Below are 20,378 nucleotides of genomic sequence, written 5' to 3'. Positions count from 1 at the left end.
CATCATACTAAGTGAAGTAAGTCAGACAGAGAAAGACAAATATCACAGTGATATCACTTATCTGTGGAATCTAAAAAAAAATGAGACAAGTGAACTTATTTACAAAACAGAAACAGACTTACAGACAAAGAAGACTAACTTATGGTTACCAAAGGGGAAAGGTGGGGGAGGGATAAATTAGGAGTCTGGGATTAGTAGATACAAACTACTATATATAAAATACATTAAAAAAACACAGTCCTACTGTATAGCACAGGGAACTATATTCAATCCGTTGTAATAACCTATAATAACAAATAATATGAAAAAGAATATATATGTGTGTAACTGAATCACTATGTTGTACACCAGAAACTAATACAACATTTTAAATCAACTATACTTCAATAAAAAATTAAAAAAAAATAAGACAGAATACCTGCCCTTGTAACAGAGTTGAGTTGAAGCCAGATATGGAAGCAAATACCTTATTGTATGTGTAAGACACAAGGCACACAGAAGACAAGACAAGGTCAGTTCCAACCTGGTGGTGGATGTAAGTGATGAACAGGGAAAAGGCACTAAGCTACCTCAGGGCACAGACCGTAATGTAGAACAATTTTTATCTTCAACCTCTAACGCAAGCGTTCCATACATAGCAAGGACTCAATAGATGTCCAGAAGGTTAAGTATGTCCTTTAAAGTTTATAAAAGTCCTTGTCTCCATGAATATAAATCCAAGGGATGTTCTACTTTCTGAAACTGGAGATTATTTTAAGAACAAGGATAGGGAGTGAAACTTAACTTTCTTCTGATATTGTATATAATCTGCTAATACAGAATGCAAGTCAGTTAGGAATAAAATACACAGAAATCAAAACCCACGAGAGAGACTAGCCTAACAGCCTGAAGTTTACCTCTGGCAAACGGATGGAAAGAAAGGGGTCAGGAGCAGTGCATACATGTGCACAGACATAGAATAAACATTCGTGCTAGGAGTTCCCCCGAGTGATTCAGACAAGTTGGCTTATGGGGATGCTGAGAACCATGGCATAGTTCTTTCCACCAAGGAAAGCGACACAGATTTGTACACAGATTATAATATACTCTAAACAGAGATTCAAAGAGGCCTGAAAAAGACACCTAAGAGGACAGAGTGTTTAACTGTGCCTAGTGTGAACCCACAAGAACTTCCTGCAGTGATGACATCTAAACAGGGCTTTGAATAATGTAAGCACTCACTCTGAGAACTGGAGATGGCTGGCATGCTCTGCGGTCTTCAAGCATCTCACATGGCACAGCAACTATGAGAACCACGTGGCCCAAGATAACAGAATTCTTCAGTATGCATTTACTAAGTCTGCCTATGGAAATCATTGTGATGGGCCACACGGGAGCTGGAAAGAGGACTGAAACAGGGTCCTTTTCTTCAAAATGTTTTGGCCCAGAAAGATAGGTAATTACACAAAAAAACTACTGTGCAAGACATTATGTGACCAATGCCACAGAGTAATACAAATGTAATCCGGGCAAAAATAAGAGCAATAGTAATCACATTATGAGTGAAGGCTACGCTGACAAGTGTCTCTATCTGGAGGATCTTAAAGGATGGAGAAGATTTTGATAAGTGGTAATCACTGAGGCATGGAGAGGAGATTGGAATTCATTTGACCAGGGCATTGTACAGTATGTGAAAAGAATCATTTTAAATTTAGGGTGACATTATATCACAAAGAGGCTTAAATCCCAAGCCAGGGCAAATGGACATTCTTTAAGGAGAAAAGGTTTAGAGGGTCTTTATATCTTTTAGAAAAAATACAAGGGTTTAGAAATATGTGACTGACATGTTAAGAACCATGCTTTAAAAAAATATTTAGAACAAAGCAAGAGAGACTGGTTGTCAACTCATGGTTAAACCATTAGAACAGTCTCGACATGAAATAAAAGGACTGGATCTAAGGTCTGATAGCAGGAAAAGAAAGGCAACGTTAAAACAGGGCACATTTTGGAGTTACCCAAGAGAACACATGCAAATTGAGGGCTCTGCCATAGAGTGTATCAGAGAAAATTTATTGCTACAACTGCCTAATATCTATTTCTAGATACCTATTCTAAGCTACTTCTCCCTCCCACACCCTGTCTGTAACACTTAAAATCACTTTCCTTGTGAGAAGCATCCCCTGCTTTCCAGTCTGAAGCTCAGACTCTCTTCCTGCCTCCGCAATGACTCAGGGAAAGACCTTGGGGAAGTCGTGACCTTGCTGAACCTGGTTTGCTTTTGAGTGCTCTGCAGGGATAATGTGGGACATAACTAACCAAAATGATGGCCAAAAAAAGCCAAGTGCCTTGGTGTTCCTCATCAGCACAGAGCTATTCTGCAGAGTGGAAAGGTGGATCCCATCCCAAACAGAGCAGGCAGCCAGTCAGGGCCATCTGACATGCAGCCAAAGCAAATGCCACCCAAAAACATGCTTCTTTTAATATCACAATGCCTCCATCTCTCTCACTGTTTCAGGTTTCTTTTTTGAATCAATTTTATAGCAGTCAGAGCCCTTTATAATTTTAGACAGCGTCTCCAATTTTCACATTCCACAGCCTCCTTTCCTAACAAAGTTTGAACAAAACAATATTCAGAGTGAAAAGCCTTTGATTCGCGATGATATCTGAACTGGTGTCTTTAGATTTGTGTCAAAACACTGGCATTTATTCTATAACTATTGTCATTCAAAGGAATGATTTCAAATAAGCAATTCCAAAAGTGATGAAAGCATTTTTTACATACTCAACTCTTGTTTTAAGAGGTAAATTCTAATATGCCTTGATTTTCCAATGTTTTCTACATTGGAAAAGAAGAATAAAATCTCAATATTTTATCAATCTCAAATTTGCTAAACTCAAAATTCTGAATTTTATTAGTAAGAAAACTTAATGAGCGAAAAAGAACAGGCATTTACTTTCAAGGACACAAAGCAACTCTGACCAACTACATAACAAAAGTAAGAATATGTTTCCAAATTGTTCAGAATAAAATATATTAGTCAACATCTATTTCTAGCCTTTCAAACTAAATCAACTCGGAAATGCTTCCTAGCATAGAAAATCTAAAAATGCTCAAAAAAATACAGAAAATATCTCATAGAAATCATGGCTTATCTGCCAGAAAGTAAGAGAAATAATTGGAAGCAAAAAATAATGGCAACAAGAAAGAGTAAATCTACAACATCAGTAAACCCTAGAGCCTGGGCCTGGAAGACTATGGTATCCTTGGGGTCTAAGGCATGGATTAGAATGACCATGTGAATTCTAAAGGACGAAGACCAATCCTAGGGATATGGGATAAAGGGTACAGATGGGAGACACCTTCTGAAAAAGAATTGGATCCTCTAAATACTGAGGATGTGACTCAGTAGGTCAATCAGGAAAAAGATCCACCCTATGGAGAAAGATAGTGGGGATACATGCCACTCTTGGTCTTGCCACTAGATGTAATGCCATTAAAAAAAAAAAACAGAATCTCCAAAGACATGCCTAACCATGTATCTACAACTGAGTTTGGAGCTGGAATTCATATTACCTCTGCAATCTGAAAAGCCTTAAGCCAAAAATGTAGTGTGAAGTGGTCCTAGACGTCTATGAATTAGTCTTGCCTTCAAAAAATATATACATAGATATAAAATATCAAAACTAGGGAAGAAATCAACACGATCTAGACTATTGCAAATTCTTCAGTACAAATGTGGCAGATTTTACTTTCCAAAGATGGCTGGAAAAATATCTCCTGTCCCAATATTTTTCTACAATGTAAAACTGTCATTCCTCCATCAAACAGTGGAGTCCTTCCTCACCTCCTTGAATGAAGGATGGCCTTGTGTCTGTTTTCAACAATTGACTCTGGCAAAGTAAAGAAGCTGTGCCAGTTGCAGGTATAACCATGAAGTGGTCTAGCATTTTTCATGTCTTCATTCATGGCAGTCAGCTGCTGTAAAGCAAGTACAAATAACCCAGCTGCCATGCTGCAAGAAGCCTAAGCCACATGGAAAGATCCTGGAGGATGAAATGCCATGTGGAGAGAGAGAGAGTGACAGGTAGGCAGGCAGACACTCACAGCAAAGAATTTCAAGATACGAGACAAGTGAGTGAGTGAAGAAGCCTTGGATGTCCTTGGACAATCAGCCTGGTCAACCCTTCAGAGGACAGTGGTCCCAGACACTGTCTAACTGTAACTGCAGGAGAAACCTCAAGAAGTATCCATCTGAGCCCTGTCAACCCAAAGAAACAGGAGCAATAATAATAAATTGTTGTCTGAATTTGCTAAGTTGTCAGGTGGCCTGTTATACAGGAAAACATAAACAGAAGAACAAGCTGGTAGTCTTCAACAGATAAATTACAAGGAGAAACAAACTGATGGAGAGGAGAATCTACGGACTAAAAGTTTATGAAAGATTTAAGATAGTGTTTGAAGTGTATTTGGATCCTGATTTAAACAAATATTTTTAAGTTTATTATATTCACGGCATATTCATAAATTTAAATATTGACTGGATACTTGATGATATTAAGGAATTTTGTTAACTTCTTTTAGACTGATAACAGTATTATGGTCATGCTTTTCAAAAGAGATCTTATGTTTAGAAATACATACTCCAAAATTAATGGATGCTATGGAATGTTGTATGCACTGACTTCAAAGTATTATAGGAAGGGGGATAAGATAATGGAGATTTAAATGATTCAAGATTGGGCTGGAGTGATTAATTGTAAGAGCTGGGTGATAAATACTGGAGTTATACTATTCTGTCTACTTTTATACGTGTTAAAACTTTCCATAATCAAAAATATTTCATAAGAATAAATAAAATAAGGGTTTGAAGCATTTCATAGGAAGATTATTAGCTCACAATTAAAAAACAAAAGCACTAAATACATGAGGAAGAAAGACACTTGGAGAAAGAGTAAGCCAAAAAAAAAAAAAAGAAACCAAAGTTCAGAATCAAACCTGCAAAGACAGCAAATATATATACAAAAAAAGTATATGAAAGTGTAATAAAGAAGTTAGAGACTATCAAAACTGAACAGGAAGATCTGGAAAAGAACAAAACAGAACTTCTAAATATAAAAAAGATAACTCTGGAAAGGAAAAATTCAATGGAATGGTTTGATATGAGAATAAAACCAACAGTAGTAGAAAAAGAGAGCTGAAGATATTACCTAAAATACAACACGGAGACTGAGAGGTAGGAAATGTATAAACCACAGAAAACAAAACAAAACAGGCTAGTAGAAACAGACCACAAGATAAGGATGTACTATAAAAATTTACTTGGAATTCTAGGAGGATGTATTAGAAATTGAAAAAGTCAAGGACTTAAAAAATTCCATAATTGATGAAAGACAGGAAGATACAGGAAGCCCAGTAATCCAACAAGTCAAAAAAAGAAATTTATGCTTTCACAAGTTATAGCAGAACTCCAGAATAAAGACAAAGAAGAAGATGATACAGCATTCAAAAAAAAAAAAAAAAAAAGAGAGAGAGATGATCACTTACAAAAGAATGAGAATTATCCCAAGAGTTCACTTTTATGGAAGTCAGAAATAATGGTAATAGCTTCTAAGTGCTGGAAAAAAATAGCTTTCAACCTAAAATTATATAAACAGAGAAATTACCTTTTAAGAATGAGGGTGAGAGGAGGAGGGTATAGCTCAAGTGGTAGAGCATGTGCTTAGCATGCATGAGGTCCTGGGTTCAATCCCCAGCACCTCCACTAAAAATAAACAAACCTAATTACCTCCCTCCCACCAAAATAAAATAATTAAATAATACGACAATAAATACAATGTTTTAAAAAAAAAAAAGAATGAGGGTGAGAGAAACGTTTTCAGGCAAATATAAAAGAGAGAGTTTATCTCCCAAAGACCCTCACAGGAAGAAATTTCAAAAGTCTAATAAATAAGTACTGTTTAAGGGAAATAATTCAGTCTAAAGGAAAACAGTCTAAAAATGAAGGTCTGAAATATATTAAAAAAAAAAAGAAAAAGAAAAAGAAAAGAAGAAAAAGAAAATGTAAACTTGTATGTAATCCTAAAAATAATGACCATATCTAATTAATTGGATTTTAAAATCCAGACAGCAATAAAACCTGGGTAATAACAGCATATGATCTGGGAAGGAATACTAAGCTTATAGCATTCTTTAGCCCTTAGGATTATTCAGAAGGCTAAAAATACTCACAAACTTTAAAATTCATAAATGCATATTAAAATATGCAACATAATCACTAAGAGATAAAATACATAACTTCCAAACTAACAGAAAAAAATAAGAAAACAGAAAATTAGAAAAATAAAACTGCATCAACCTAAAAGAGGGCAATAAAAGAGAATAAAAAAAGAAAGAACACAGGGAAAGTTACACAAATAGAAGGCCAAAAAACGTGGTAAAAATTAATTCAGATCTATCAGTCATCACCATCAATTTAAATGTATTAAATACTGTGGTTAAAAGCAAAGATTGTAAAAATGGATTTTTAGAAAAGTTCAACCATGTGTTATTTACAAAGAGACACAAGACACAGGTACACTGAAAATAACAGAATGAAAAACTATATACCAGGCAAATGAAAACTACAAGTTACCACAGCTTTATTAATACAAAATAAAATAAACTTTAAGGTAAAAAACATGACTAGGAACAAAGAGAGTCACAAAAAAAGTTCAATTCACTAAAAAGATAAACTAAATATAAATGTAGAAGTACTTAAAAGTACTTGGCTTCAAAACAAAGCAAATTCTAACAAAAAACCAAAGACATAGTATAGAAAATCAATATAGTAAAAAATTGCCTCTTAAAAGATAATAAAACAGCAAACCACAGGCTTGATTGATCAAGAGAAATAAGAAGCACAAATCAATAATTTTAGGAATTTAAAGGGAAAAACAACAGATTCAGATTACATTCACTATAAATGATAGTATTATAAACATGTCAACAAATTTTAAAATGTAACAGAAATGAAAAAACCTAGAAAAAGTATGTTACTACAATTGAAAAACAGAAATTCTGAATTTTTTTTATAACCGTTAAAACATTCTGATCACCATTTTACAAGTTCTACACAGGAACCACCTGGCCCAGATAGTTTTACAACATATCTAATCATTTAAAGAAAAGCTATTTGACATGTTATACATAATAAAGAGAATATTCTACTCTAGAGAATGGTAGTGGAACATGTGCAGAAATACTCTCCAGCTCATTTTATAAGGAGAGCATATTTCTAATACCACAATCAGACAGGGACACTATAAGAAAGGAAAATTGCAAGGCAATGTCACTCTTAAACTAAGATGCAAAAGTCCAATATACATATTAGCAGTATGTGTTATTGTATTATATATTATAATATATATATTAGCAAACAAAATCCAACAATGTATAAAAAAGAAATTATATTCTACCAGGTTGCAAGGTTGGTTCAACAATAAAAAAATCTATTAATACAGCTCACGTAATCAACAGGTTAAAGAAGAAAACCCAAATTTTTATCTCAATAGTTTCAGAAAAAGCATTTGTTGTTGGGTTAAGGACAGTTACCACATTAAAATCAGTGTAGTTACCATATTAAAATCACCACGAAGGAAGTATGATTTGAAATGACTTTTTCAGGTTTACAGGAGGTTCTCCAAAAGTATTATATTGTAAAGATGTGTCCGCTCAGGGTGATCTACGACATGGAAGTCTTAAAGAACATTAGGTATAATGGAGCTCCTAACCAAACTGTGTTGGCTTTGAATCAGTATTTCCAAGTGCTACAAAGAAAGTAGATGGCGATGATAACCATTAATTATTAGGAGCATTTACCTTGAGTTTATGTTCTTTCCTGTTTACAATCACAGCTGTGATTTGCTGGTCCATGAAAATCAGAATGGTGACCAACAAAGCAGGGATAGCAGCTGCAAGGTACACCCACCAGGGGTTTCCTCCAAACGGTGGAACAAACCATCCTCGGTTTGGACTTGTTGGCTTGAAGAGGAGAGAAAACATTTTTCAAAACAATATTCATACACACTACTTGGTGAAAAAAATCTGTTATACTTGGAGAGCCAACATATTAAAAAGTAGAAAGTTTTACTGATAGGTTGGACAAAGAAAGTTATTCACCAAAAATTTCCTTAAAGAGGTTATTTTTAAGGCAATGTTTTAAATGAAGGAGATGAAGAATATAGGCTGATGAAAAGAAGCAAATGCCATTCAGCCCTTTAGGGTGATCCAAGATAAGGACTCAAGATGGAAGAAAGTAATTGAAGTTTAAGTGGTAACCACAAGAAAAACCCAAATGTAATATTCAGTAATGAGGCAGGCAAGGAATTACAAAACCACCATGAATTTTTAACTAATAATTGAATAAAAGAGAACTTATCTCTGCTAATAAATATGTCATGGCAGAGAAAATGCAAAAAAATTTCGTTTGCTATAACATAGATATCCCTTTCTCGTTTGGTAGTTATTGAGCTAAAACAGCAGTCAGTTTAATTTTCCTTGGCAAGTATCAGAGATAGAGGGGTTAGGAGTGTTCTAGAAAATAAATGAAAGACTTTTAACAGTGGAAAATTAGGTAAGGATATTTAAGAACGACTGAGATGTAAATTTTACCCATTAGACCTGCGAAGAGCAACAGGTTTATAAAATAAATATTTCCTATACCTTCTTCGTAATAATGAAAATGCACTTTATATATTTACATGTGTGTATACGGCAGGTAGTCTGGTAGCAGGAAGAGGCACCAAATTGGTAATGTAAACTTGGATATCTTACTTAATTTTTATAAACTTTAATCTCAACTCCATAAAATCAGAATGATAATAGTTTCACTGTACCCTAGAATTATTATATAGATTAAGATTATAAATTGTTTGAAAACCTTTGGATATTTTCCATTATTCTAAAAATACAAAGCAGAGTTTATAATGGTACTACAAGTTATTTTTCAATGAAAATCAATACAGTTTGAGCCTTGTATTTGATCCTAGTCAGGCATTTAATTTTAGAGAAGAAGTAGAAAATATGGATATACACATATAGCAAGAGACCATTTAAAAAATAAAGACATGGATAATTGTACAAAACTCAGGAGAGATACAACTAGCTAGAACAGGGGAAAGGAAAGAAAACCAAAGAGTTCCAGGAATGACCAAAAGACAGAAGTTCACCTACCTTGAACTCACTTGGCACAATTAGTTTTGGAGTATCCACACCTACCAGGGCATCTATTACACAGAAGATGAGAATGGACAAGATAATGGCAAAGTCACTGATCAGTTTTCTTGCCTGGAAAAATAACAAAGAAACCAGAGATTGTTTACCACTGGGTACATGTATTTGCTTCTCTTTGAAGTGAATGAAGAATTCTGTATTTGCTAACAGTTTATGGTAACAGCTTCATCAACAAATTAAACGAGGTGTCACACTGCAGAGAAATTATTTTTTAAATTGTCTTTGCATCACTTTTTCACTTGGCCAGAAATAATCTAATTGTACAGAACAGGTCAGAGAAAGTGTGTGTGCGCGTGTGTGTAGGCAGTGGTGAAGAATCAAAGATAACACATCCTTGAAATACTGCACACTCTTCCTATATGAAGCACAAAGGAGTCCTGGATAAGGATAAAATCTCAAGGCATATTGTAAAAATCTGCACAAAAACATACAATTCTGTTTAGTTTTGGGGAGTCAGCATTGTGAGCACAGAGCAAGATGAATTCCACAAGGTAACCTGAAAATCCTGACGGCCTAGTTGAGAAGGGGGTCCAGTTCATTGAACGGACACAAGACCTCAGAGAAACAAAAAGGCACGAAGGGCAGAAATACGATGACTTCACGAACTTTGCCAAAGAAAACATTTTTCACTCAAGGCTAGTGCTTAAAATCTCCTGCATGTGGAGAATTTCTTTTTCCACCACTTAAGTGCGGTCGCCACTAGCTGACAGCCTTGAAATCTCCTAAGTACCTACCTCTGGTCATGACAAGGGCTAGGCTTTACGGGATGGGCATTAAACCCAAACCCTTCCCACGGAGTGGGTGCAGAATGGCATTTCTGAGTCAATAGGGAAGCAGGGGCCTTTTAGTTACTTGGTGTTCCTCCACGGTGTCTAGGGGCACTGACAATGGCCTAAGAGCATTACTACCACACAGACAGCTGAGTTTCCCCATAAGGTATGTACACAGGGTAGTGCACAATCTGATCATTCAACAAGAATTTACTTAACACATTCAGCCCCCTGAACTCATGGGTTCTGCATCTGTGAAAAGGAAGGGCCAAGTGAATATACCGAGCACTTGGCTTAGTGCTGGGATGCCACAGGGAACCAGACACAATTCACGTCTTCATGAAGCTCACAGCCAAGTCACACACAAGGAAGTCTGCTCCCAGATAAAACCAGGGTTGGTTCAGCAGTTGTCATGTTATCTCAGGTTGAGCATTCAGTCTTCCGGTGCAGCTAGAGGAAGAGGGATCAGTGATGGGCTGAGTGGCTCCACTGTTCTCAAGACAAATGGTCTTTTGAAAGAGCAGCAACACTCCTGCAGGCAGGCATTCAACAGAAACTGAAGTGGAGAATGGAATTACTTAGTGATGTGGGTATGAAAGGCACAGCAGTGCTCAATTCTCGACCATTACCAGGCGTCTAGAGCCTTGGGGACTAACTAGCAACAGAATCAAAGATGGCCCGTTCGGTCAGGAGCTTCTTTCCCTTCTGGAGGGCTGGCTTAGCTTTCTGGAGAAGTACACACAGAGGATCAGAAAGCCAGCTTTGGGACTTTTAGGACCAACTTACATGAATCAGTAATTTCAAGCACAAAGAGATGGCAGGGATCAATTTGGGGAGAAAATATAGTACAGCAGTTAGAAGCACAGTTTCTATAGTCAGATTAGCTGAGTTAGAATTCCAGCACCATTATTTCCTGTCTGTAAACACTTATCCTTTCTTAGCTTCAGTTACTCCAACTGCAAAATGTAGCCAAAATAATCCCTACACCTTCATCGGTTTGTTATAAAAATTAACTAAGTTTGAAAGGGTTTAACATAATATCTGCAACATCACATATGTTAACTCATGTTATTTCAAGTTCCACAAAGCCTCATTGGCTGCAGAAACCACTGGAATAACTAATCTAGTGCTAGGAGGTCCTCAAAAGGAATCTTGAATTCCAAGAAACAAGAAATAAAAGCCAAGTAATAATATGAAATTGCCACTCAGAGCTCATTTTGGTTGGAAGTATCTGGAATCCCTGCAGAAAAAGGATGCCTCCCAGGGGCTGAGTACTGGAGGAAACACCTGTTTCTTAAGTTTCGTGCAGCTAAGTTTTGACGCAGGCAGTTCAGGATGGTCTGGCAAGAGATGGTCATGTGAAGCAAGGTCAGGACTAGATCAAGATGTTACAATCATCTCTGGTCCAGCAGGTTATGAATCACTGGAAGACTAGAGGTCACTGCAAAGGCAAAAAAGAAGTTCTTTCTTCTTTATCACTCTTCCACTCCTTACTCAGCAAATCCAACTTGACAACCCAGATATCCTACAAGTTGTTCCAAAAGAGGGTAACAGTTATTAAAAAGGCAGTGCTCCTCCTTCCCCCAACCCATAAACAGGAGAAGGGAAGTGGAGGGTAGCAAATAAAACCAATCTGCCATTTCTTGGTAGAAGTTCCCACAGAGCCTGTATCTCTGGCCCTGCCATGGGAAAGATCTGCCTGACTGGCATCTCTACAAGCCCTGGGGAAAGGCTGCTGCTTCTTTAGTTAGGAGAGGAGGCATTCTCAGCTTTCCCTAAACTGAGCACTGAACCCCTAATCTTCCTCTTTTAGTAGTTTTCCCCATCTTAATTAATGGCAGCTTATTTTTTCCTATTGCTTAGGCCAAAAACTTTGGACCATTCACGCAACTCTTCCTTTTCTCTCACATCCTCCACCTAACAGATCAGCAAATTACCTTCAAAGCATAGCCAGCACCCTGTCTCTCCCCATCACCTCCACTGCTATTACCACCCTTGTCTAAACCACAGCTTTATCTCATGTGGTTCCTGCTTCCTATCTCTTCTTCCTGCTCCTACACTCGCCCCCTTCAGGACGCTGCCAAGAACACTCATGTGAAAATCTAGGTCAGATAATGTGGAAGGCAGAACAAAGCTCCCCTAAAGATGTCGAATCCCTATAACCTGTGAATATGTGATGTTACAAGGCCAGGGAGAACTAGAGGTGCAGGCAGAACTAAGGTTACTAATCAGATGACCTCAAGACTGGAGAAACTGTCCAGGACTATGCCAGTGGGTCCAATGTAATCACAAGAATCCTTGTAAATGAAAGAGGGTGGCAGGAGAGTCAGTGTCAGCATGATGCAGCATGAGGAAGGCTTGCCTGGCCATTGCTAGCTTTGAAGATGGAGGAAAGGGGTCAAGAACCAAGGAATGTGGACAGCCTCGAGAAGCTGGAAAAGCTAAGGCAACACGTCCTCTCCCCAGAGCCTTCAGAAAGAACGCAACCCTGCCAACACCTTGATTTTAGTCCACTGAGACCCATACCGAGACTCATTTCAGACTTCTGACCTCCAGATCTCAAGACAATAAATGCCCTGTGTTAAGCCACCATGTTTGCACTAATATGACAGAACAGCCATGGGAAACTAATTACTAGTATAAACAAACAGTTCATCTACTTTAGTTTAAGGATCAGTTTTCTTTGAAGGAACCCCTCAGCAATGTCACTCTTGTCAAGTGTGGCACTATTTATCACACTGTAAGTATCAAAGTAGCTAAAAAGACAAATGCTAACAATTCAGGATTATGTTTCTTAAAGTGTATGGGGGAAGAAAAGCTACTCTACTTATAATATTGCTTAACCTCATTAAAAACCACAGCCAGGGTGACATGTTCTGTGTAATATACTCACTTCTATTTCCCCTTCCTTCCCCTTAAATTGGACAATACAGTTCAGGCTCAGCAGAATCACTCCTAGGGAGTATTTATTCTAAGACACTCATTTCTAAGATATCGGATCTGGTTTAAACTTCACAGTCAAGGAAATTGATTTTTTTCCCAGGCCACTTTTGTATTCAACTCTAAATCCTCTAATTAGTGAAGGCAGGTAGGGGTGTTATTTGAGCAGGCTATTCAGGTCCTGCCCTATACTAAAATTAAACTTTAATCTGAAAGACGCAAAACCAACAGGAGAACTAGAAAGTGCCCTAAAAATGTCAACTGAGAACCTACAGCTTACTAGATACACTCTAAGATCTGGGGGCAGGAGCTTAGCATCTGACTTTGAGGAGATAAGAATCACAAGAAGTGCCTTATCACATTTCCAAACATTTAGAAAAAGAAACAGACATGAACTTCATTTTTTTTTTAGTTTATTTTGCATTCCATCTTCTTCAAACTTGATCTCTTTCAAAAACTCCAAAATAGTACCCTTTTTTGTGTCAATATATAAATAGAGAAATCAAATTAGAAACCCATCGTTCCTAATTCCCTACCAGCTATTACCGGTAATGATTCAAAGCAGAAGTACCACAGTTTTCATGAGAAAACTGTTCCCACAAGATTTCATGCCCACTCGTGTATTCAGATGCCTCAAATTTAGCTCAGACAAACATCATAACTTACAGGTCCATCCAATCAAATACTAAGTCTCTCTAGGCTCAAACTTCAACATCCTAGGAATATAAACTATACAATCTAAGTGAAACACAAATTAAGGTAACGCATATACATTAAGGACTTATATTTTTTAATTTGTATGTTTTTTTTTTAATGGCACACACATGTGCTACAGTGTGATAATTCCTACCTCCATTCACAAAGGGGGAAAAGAAAAGTGTATTTCAACTAAGATTCAATAAAAGATAACCATTATATCACAATGGTTTTGAGCTTTTTTATTTTCATTTACCATCTTTTAATTATAAAAACGAAGAGGAGAAAAATATTTCTGTCCTCTGCAGAATTAATTACAAGATATCTCAATTAATCTAAATAAGAAGCAACCAGCTTAAATATCTAAACTACCAAGGCAAAGGAGAAATTAAGTGGATGGGAAGGGAAATTCAATTTACCAAACACTGTTCTCTTGTTCTTGGGTAAAAACAACCTGATAAATCTATTATACACATCCTCTTCATGAAAGATGATACTGTATTAATTATTAAGAGAGTCATAATCATTGAGACACCAACAGTGAGAAGCTAGTTAATTTACAGGAGGAAAAAATATGAATCTGGTTCCCAGGAAGCCCCGGAGGACATTTGGTTTTCACTTTGCGAGGACGGCAGCTGCTTTTAAATTAACTGAGGGGAAGGCTGTGAGCCTGCAGAGCGGTTCTCAATGGATGGAGCTGTTACAGAGACCAGCCCAGCAGCAGGCACCCTGTGGGTACTCAATAAATATTCATTCAAGATGTCAATTCCTCTCATGATCGCTGTGCTTAGAAAATGCTAAACAACAATGTAAAAAAGCATTTATTCTAGATGGACAAAAAAGTATTCTGGACAAACATGTGCTTTTTGGCAGTCATGAAAAGGCACAAAATACCATGAAATTTTAAAAATGTGACCCTCCCAACAGCCAATACTACACAGCACTATAAAAGGAAATAAGCATTCATATCAGTACAGCAATCATCATGCACTGTACTCTGAATCAATAAAACCCACTATAATTAGAATTCAATGGAAAGACTCTAGGATTTTGATGCCATGAGTTCCAGAGTCAGAGATATCCAGGGAACAACGAAGGGAGTGGGAATGGGAAATTTATCTGGGAGGAGCTTAGCATCTGCCAGTAGAAGTCACCAGAAAAGCAAGCTGTTTTCCCAAGCAGGGGACAGAGGGGAGTAAGCCTCAGGAAGCAGCTCAGCAGGGATGCTGAGGAGACTTCAGCATCTTCTGCCTCAAACTGAGCAGCGAAACAAAGACCCCAGTGACCGAGTGCCAGAAGCAAATGAGCAAACCACACAGGGAAGATTATGTCTCAGTCTGGTCACTATATTCTAAACTGAAACGGAAAATCTGGAGCTGACTCAGAGAAGGATGACCAGAGGAAGGGAAGTCCAGAAAACACATCACATAGAAAAGGCTGGGAGGCCTTAAGAAGCTGTAGGGACAAACGGCCTTCAAAATTGTGCAGTCTGTCACACAAAAGAAAGACTAAACGTATTCTGTGTAGTTTCAGAGGGACAGACAGCCCCTGAGGACAGAGGTTGTGGAAAGGCAGGCTTGTGCCTCTATCAGGAAGGCCTTCGGAGATGTGACATTCCCGTTCTGGGAAGCACGCAAGCAGCCCACAGCTGACCACGTGTCAGAAATGAAGAGACAACGTTGGAACAGAAGGTATCCAAAGTCCTAAATTCAATCATGAAGACCCAATTATCGAAACTTCTTGACCCTCTAACAGGGTCTTGTTGGATATAACCCCCACCCCCAAACCATTATAATAAAGGGTTCCAGGCTTTTAAAAGGAAGGCGGTTTTATAATTTATATTAAGGTACAAAAATTTAAAGATTTAGAAGAATAATTAGTAAGTCATATGTATAAATTAGACAATCTGGAAATAGAGTAGGAGGCCATTTTGTGTTACTAGATGGATTTCAATGCTGGTGACGCTTCCATTATGGACAAGTAAGCTGATAGCACTGAAGGCCAACAAGGCATCATGGTCAAAATGACTTCTTCTGTCCAGACTGCCTCTGTGCCATCATTAAAAGCTCTCACAAAATACTTTGGCCAATCAACACTCCCTAAATCTTTTTCTGGCTCAATTCCAATTGATTGTATTTCTTGTCATATGTCCATAAGAACTGAAGTATTTGTAATCTTTGTTAAATGTTTTAACAGACTGATTTGTGTTTATAACCAAATATCCCTCTGTCATTAAGAAAAAAAAATACGAAAATCAGTTTTGGATTAATAACAAATTTGACTTTAAAAATTACTTTCCTGGTACAAAACAACACAAGAATTTGAAAATCTGATTCCCCTTCACTGACAGTAAAGTCACTTTCTGAGTGAGTTTCGTGGCATGATGTGGTCTGATGTTTCTGTAAGAACCAGCCAAACGTCATCCAGCATTACTAACACTAGACTGGGGCAGAGAATACAGGCCCGTTACATCTTACTTGTGTTTGGATGCATTATTCGTTTTAGTTTGACGGTTTTTACCATTCACCAAGAAAGATTCTGAGAGAAAATAAAAACAGAATAGGGATATCACCTAATTCTTGTAAAGAGTTGTTTATACAACTCTTCCAACATTAACAACATCCAACATTAATAGAATTGTCACAAGGCAAAATGTCAACTAAGAATCATGGTTCCAAAAATACAGCTGGTTGTGGAATCCTAGATTGTGTTTTATGTGGATAAAAATTGAATGTGTCACCTAACTAAAATGCTCATTTTGTTTTCATGGAAATTCCTGAAGCCCTGCACTTTTTTCTCATCCATAAAGCCAGTTCCTCAAAAACCACCAAAGTGTGAGCCCATAGTAAAGAGTAAGCATGAATGGTCCAGAAGGATCAAAATGAATCACCTGATTTAAAAACTCAAAAATCTAACTGGTTCAACAAATATACATTAGGTTCCTACTAGGTTCCATGCCCATGAATTACTTGCTTTGTATCCCTACCATCTAATATTGTATCAAGCAGACATTAGAGTTACAATATTTTTTTTTCAATACTGAATGAATATGCTAATTAACTATAGGATATAGAATATTGGAGTTTTTTTTTAAAAGAAGGATGTCACAGAACATTCTGCTTAAATGTCATCTAAATAAAGTGTAAAAGTTGTCAAAGCTATTAATGTGACCTGAAACTTACTGATTTTGTTCGTTAAATGACAATAACAACCAACAGGCATATTGAAGAATCTTACCACCACATCAATCCATGCCAGGGTTAGACCTGCTACTTATTCCAAGAGGGGTAAAAAGAGGAAATCAAGTAGTTCTTTCAGAAAGACATTCTCATGTCAGTTACATACATCAGCAGGCCACACTGCATTTGACAATATTAAGGTATAGATAATTTTGCCTAATTCAGAGGCGCTACAGCTTTAAGTTCTACACTCACAGTCCTGCTCTATCTTTAAGCTGACTGCTTTCGTTTTGCCACCACACACTGTAGTCTTGTCATCTTTTCTCCAAGAGTACCATCACTTGTTGGTATGGGGCTTTGGAAGAACATGTCCTGTTAATGCCTCGAGCTATCTGCTGCAGAAGATCACAGATTATGCTGTGATGCTCCTTCAGGAAGTTTTGATGCCAAAACACTGGCAAAAGACTTGAGGCTGTTGTAACAGAACTGTAACTGTATGAGTTAACAGACTCATGCACCCCTCTAAAAGGAACAGGGAGCACAAAGGAGGCAGCCAGTGGGGTACTGATACCCCACCCACATGCCACTGAGCATTAGGGCTCTCTGGAAGTTCCTGAGAGATAAATCAAGTTCCTGATGGACAGGCTAGCAAAGGCAAACCATTTCATCTTTAATGTTAATACTGATGGACTGCTAGTGGCTTTATGAGGGAGGGAAAGCGTGGATAAGTGACACTGGTCTAGGCAAAGATAATGAGAGACTGAAATAGGGGAAGAGAAGAGTAAGTGTAAAGGAGAGTGATTATAATAGGATAATCAAGGGAGCTGTGACAAGTTTAATTTGATAAAGAAAAACTTGGAGAGGTAAATATGATCGATAGTATCTTCTGTCACACCAGATCCACTTTCTGCTCTTTTCCACCAGGCTCTCTGCCTTCAGAGGCTGGTCAGTGAGGTCTACAGTAGGCTCCCTTGCTCTCCAGATTCCAGCAGGGTTCAGCCTGCAGCAACCTGCGCACACCATCAGGGGGAAGATATCAAAGTATCGATTCCCAAAGCTATATTCCTTTGAGGTTGCCTCAGGCTGGCTAAACCCCTCAACCCAAGGTCACGGCGCCTCGGACAAAAGCTCTACCTTCCATTCTCTCTTCTCCCAGGTTCCAGCAACCCCTCCCTCTCCACATCTTTTGAGTCAGGGAGTAACAACCCCACTCTCACTCTCACAGGACACGACACTCTCCCTTGTGGTTTCTCTAAATCTAACCTCACCTTTGTCACTAATGCTTTTATTCAACCCCTCGGATGATTCTAATTTGAGTGTATAATTTACTTCCTGCTCTGGGACTCTGATACACCAAATGTGACTTTAAGATTTTGATCCTGCGTGGCTGTGAGGAGAGACAGTGTTATTAGGTGAGATAAACAATACAGGGAGATGCATATGCTCAAATGTGAAAAGAAAACTCTACATTTTGAATTTGCTACACAGCAATCATGGATCACTCACAGGCAGAGGTTGGCAGCCACTGCAAAAGCAGACCTGGCAAAAAGATAATACAAATCTTGGGGAATCTGTAAGCCCTGATCATTACTGTAAGAACACGCTGAATAAAAATAATTTATTTAATTTATAAGATGGAATCAGAAAACTGTTTTTAAAATTATAGAATACTAGTGCTTAAAAGAATATGGACGTACCAATACAAGATGAGGGATGAGGATATTGTACCCATTAACATATATGCACCCAATATAGGAGCACCTAAATATATAAAACAAATACTGACAGACATAAAGGGAGAAATTGATGGGAATACAATAATCATAGGAGACTTTAACACCCCACCAACATCACTGGACAGGTATTCCATACAGAAAGTCAATCAGGTAACAGAGATACTAAATGACATAACAGAACGACTGGACTTGTTGATATTTTTAGGACATTACATCCCCAAAGAACAGAATATACATTCTTTTCAAGTGCTCATGGAACATATTTTAGGACAGACCACATACTCAGGCACACCAGAAGCTTCAACAAATTTAAGAAGATAGAAACTATTTGAAGCATCTTTTCTGACCACAAGGGCATGAAATTAGAAATCAACCACAGAAAAACAGATCAGAAAAAAACAATTGCATGGAGACTAAACAACATGCTACTAAAAAACCAATGGGTCAACGATGAAATCAAAGAAGAAATTAAAAAATACTTTGAGACAAATGACAATGAAAACACAATCACACAAAATCCATGGGTTGCAGCAAAAGCAGTCCTAAGAGGCAAGTTCATAGCGATACAGGCCTTCCTCAAAAAACAAGAACAATCTCAAATAAACAACCTAACCTACCACCTAAAAGAATTAGAAAAAGAGAACAAACAAAACCCACAGTCAGCAGAAGGAAAGATATAATAAAGATCAGGGAGGAAATAAATAGGATAGAGATTAAAAAACAACAGAAAAATCAATCAAACCAAGAGCTGATTTTTTGAAAAAGTAAACAAAATTGACAAACCTCTGGCCAGGCTCACCAAGAAAAAAAGGGAGAGGACACAAATAAACAAAATAAGAAATGAAAATGGAGAAATTACAACCAACACCACAGAAATACAAAAAAATCATAAGAGGATACTGTGAACAACTATATGGCAAAATAAACTGGACAACTCAGAAGAAATGGACAAGTTCCTGGAAACATACAGTCCACCAAAACAATCAAGAAGAAATAGATCACTTGAACAGACCAATTACTAGAAGTAAAATAGAATCAGCAATAAAAAAAACCTCCCTGTAAACAAAAGTCTAGGACCAGATGGCTTCACTGGGGAATTCTATCAAACATACAAAGAAGAGCTCATACTGATCCTTCTCAAACTCTTTCAAAAGACTGAAGAGGAGGGGATACTCCCAAACTCATTCTATGAAGCCCTCATCACCCTGATACCAAAGCCAGATAAAGACACTACCAAAAAAGAAAACTATAGGCCAATATTATTGATGAACATAGATGCAAAAATAATCAACAAAATATTAGCAAACAGAATCCAACAACACATAAAAAAAACCAACCACCATGATCAAGTTGAGTTCATTCCAGGGACACAAGGATGGGTCAACATATGCAAATCAATCAATGTGATATACCACATCAACAAGAGAAAGGACAAAAATCACATGATCATCTCAATAGATGCAGAAAAAGCACTTGATAAAATTCAACACCCATTTATGATAAAAATTCTAACTAAACTGGGTATAGAGGGAACATATCTCAACATAATAAAAGCTATTTATGACAAACCTACAGCCAGCATAATAGTCAACAGTGAAAAGTTGAAAGCCTTCCCACTAAAATTTGGAACAAGACAAGGATGTCCACTCTCACCACTTTGCTCATTATTCTATTTTCATATATTCAACATTTTCCAACATTTCTCAACATTTAGCCATGTCTGAGAAACTACCTGCTTGGGCTCTTATAAAGGGGCAATTTCTTTAAGTCTGAAGAGCTATAATCAATTTGGGACTTACTGCTGGGA

The 20,378-nt window shown here is 37.4% G+C and overlaps 1 protein-coding gene across 4 annotated transcripts in view; it reads right to left on the bottom strand.

Moving 5' to 3' along the window:
• The window catches only part of SLC4A4 (solute carrier family 4 member 4), a 314,261-nt gene that overhangs the window by 30,618 nt on the left and 263,265 nt on the right, over positions 1–20,378 (bottom strand). For all 4 annotated transcript variants that reach the window (XM_072941127.1, XM_072941141.1, XM_072941149.1 and 1 more), the window contains exons 17-18: positions 9,191–9,304; positions 7,838–7,999 (exon numbers count right to left, since the gene is read on the bottom strand). In XM_072941127.1, the coding sequence (XP_072797228.1) occupies positions 7,838–7,999; positions 9,191–9,304 (276 nt within the window). The remainder of the gene's footprint in view (positions 1–7,837; positions 8,000–9,190; positions 9,305–20,378) is intronic.

The sequence above is a fragment of the Vicugna pacos genome, chromosome 2, assembly GCF_048564905.1.
Source record: "Vicugna pacos chromosome 2, VicPac4, whole genome shotgun sequence".
Lineage (NCBI taxonomy): Eukaryota > Metazoa > Chordata > Mammalia > Artiodactyla > Camelidae > Vicugna > Vicugna pacos.
Note: the sequence above shows the minus strand (reverse complement) of the source record. Positions and strands in the feature narration are given on the sequence as shown.